We start from the raw sequence: 1,230 nt of genomic DNA, 5'->3' as shown, positions 1-1,230 counted from the left end.
GAATGTTGTGATTTGGGGCATATGATTTCAGCCATCATTTAACAAAAGCCCGAGTTATGCACATTATGGCTTACCACTGTTGTCTTCACAATGGCATGAGCTGCCGGTGATTTAAGGAGCTATCATGTGAGCCATTGCTGTTTTACCTCCTTTCTGCTCAGCCCTCCTGTGAGGCAGTTGGGGCCATTCCCATTTTGCAGGCAGAGGTCTGGAGGCTCAGAGAGAGGAAGTGACTGTCCAAGGCTGCACAGCGAGCTCGTGCACAGCGGCGCCAGGTCTGTCCGACCGAGAAGCTGGTACCCTTGTGTTTGCAGACATGCCAGCAGAGGGGAACGCCCGGCCTCAGTGCTGCCATGACTAACCCATGATCAACTGGCTGAGGGACAAGTGGGGCTGTGGGCCCAGGAGCAGGATCAGTGCAGGCAGCTGAGAGAGAGCGGAGGACAGGAGTGACTCACACCAGGAGAAGATGGTGGTGGTGGTGGTAGGAGGGGGGTACCCAGGGAGAGAAAACCAATTATCAGGAAGATCTGGGCATCTAAATGCTGAAATGGTATGGAATGGCCCCATAAACCGGTTGGAAAGATTAAGGAAATGAATGTCTAAGGTTGGACTAGAAGTGGTTTTTAGTATTTCATGTTAGGGTCTGGGGCTGTAGGTGAGCATCAGCTCAATGTACTTCGGAGTGCGATGGAGCTGGGGAGAAGCCGCCACATGCTCAGTGAGCCATTGACAGAGGCAGAGCATTTAGAAGGAAGGAGGTGACAATTACGCTGCTCTCTGACTGTGAGAGCCGGCAATGACAGGGGCACTAAACCCAGCCCTGCCGCATTCTCCTGTGTAACTTCTGGCAAGACTCAGTTTCCTCAAATGTAGGGTAGTGTTCACTGTCCCTACTCAGAGTGTTGTTAGGAGGATGAAATGATTTAATATGTGCACACAGGTCGGAACAATGCCCGGGTTACTTGTACAATCATTGTTAGTGGCAGGAGCAGCCGCAGCACTCTGATGAGATGCGGGTGGGGCAAAGGAGCCATGAGAGCCCAGAGAACAGGCCCCAATCTGGCAGGAGACCCAGGGAGGCTCCTGAGGCAGGACACAAGGGTTACCCAGTGCTGGCAGAGGGTCTGGGCCGGTCCTGAGGGTGCAGGACTCAGTGTTGACCATCGGTGGTGAGACCTGGCTGAGCACCGACCTGTCCTCTCCCCTCTCCCAGGAGGCCCCAGGAAA

The 1,230-nt window shown here is 54.0% G+C and overlaps 1 protein-coding gene across 1 annotated transcript in view; it reads left to right on the top strand.

Annotated features, from left to right (window-relative positions):
* The first annotated feature begins 469 nt into the window (after nt 1-469).
* The window catches only part of LOC107183640 (ornithine decarboxylase-like), a 2,280-nt gene continuing 1,519 nt past the window's right edge, over nt 470-1,230 (top strand). Inside the window, exon 1 of the mRNA XM_015566075.1 lies at nt 470-484. Within this exon, the coding sequence (XP_015421561.1) occupies nt 470-484 (15 nt within the window). The remainder of the gene's footprint in view (nt 485-1,230) is intronic.

Source organism: Myotis davidii, unplaced genomic scaffold (genome assembly GCF_000327345.1).
Source record: "Myotis davidii unplaced genomic scaffold, ASM32734v1 scaffold1422, whole genome shotgun sequence".
NCBI lineage: Eukaryota > Metazoa > Chordata > Mammalia > Chiroptera > Vespertilionidae > Myotis > Myotis davidii.
Note: the sequence above shows the minus strand (reverse complement) of the source record. Positions and strands in the feature narration are given on the sequence as shown.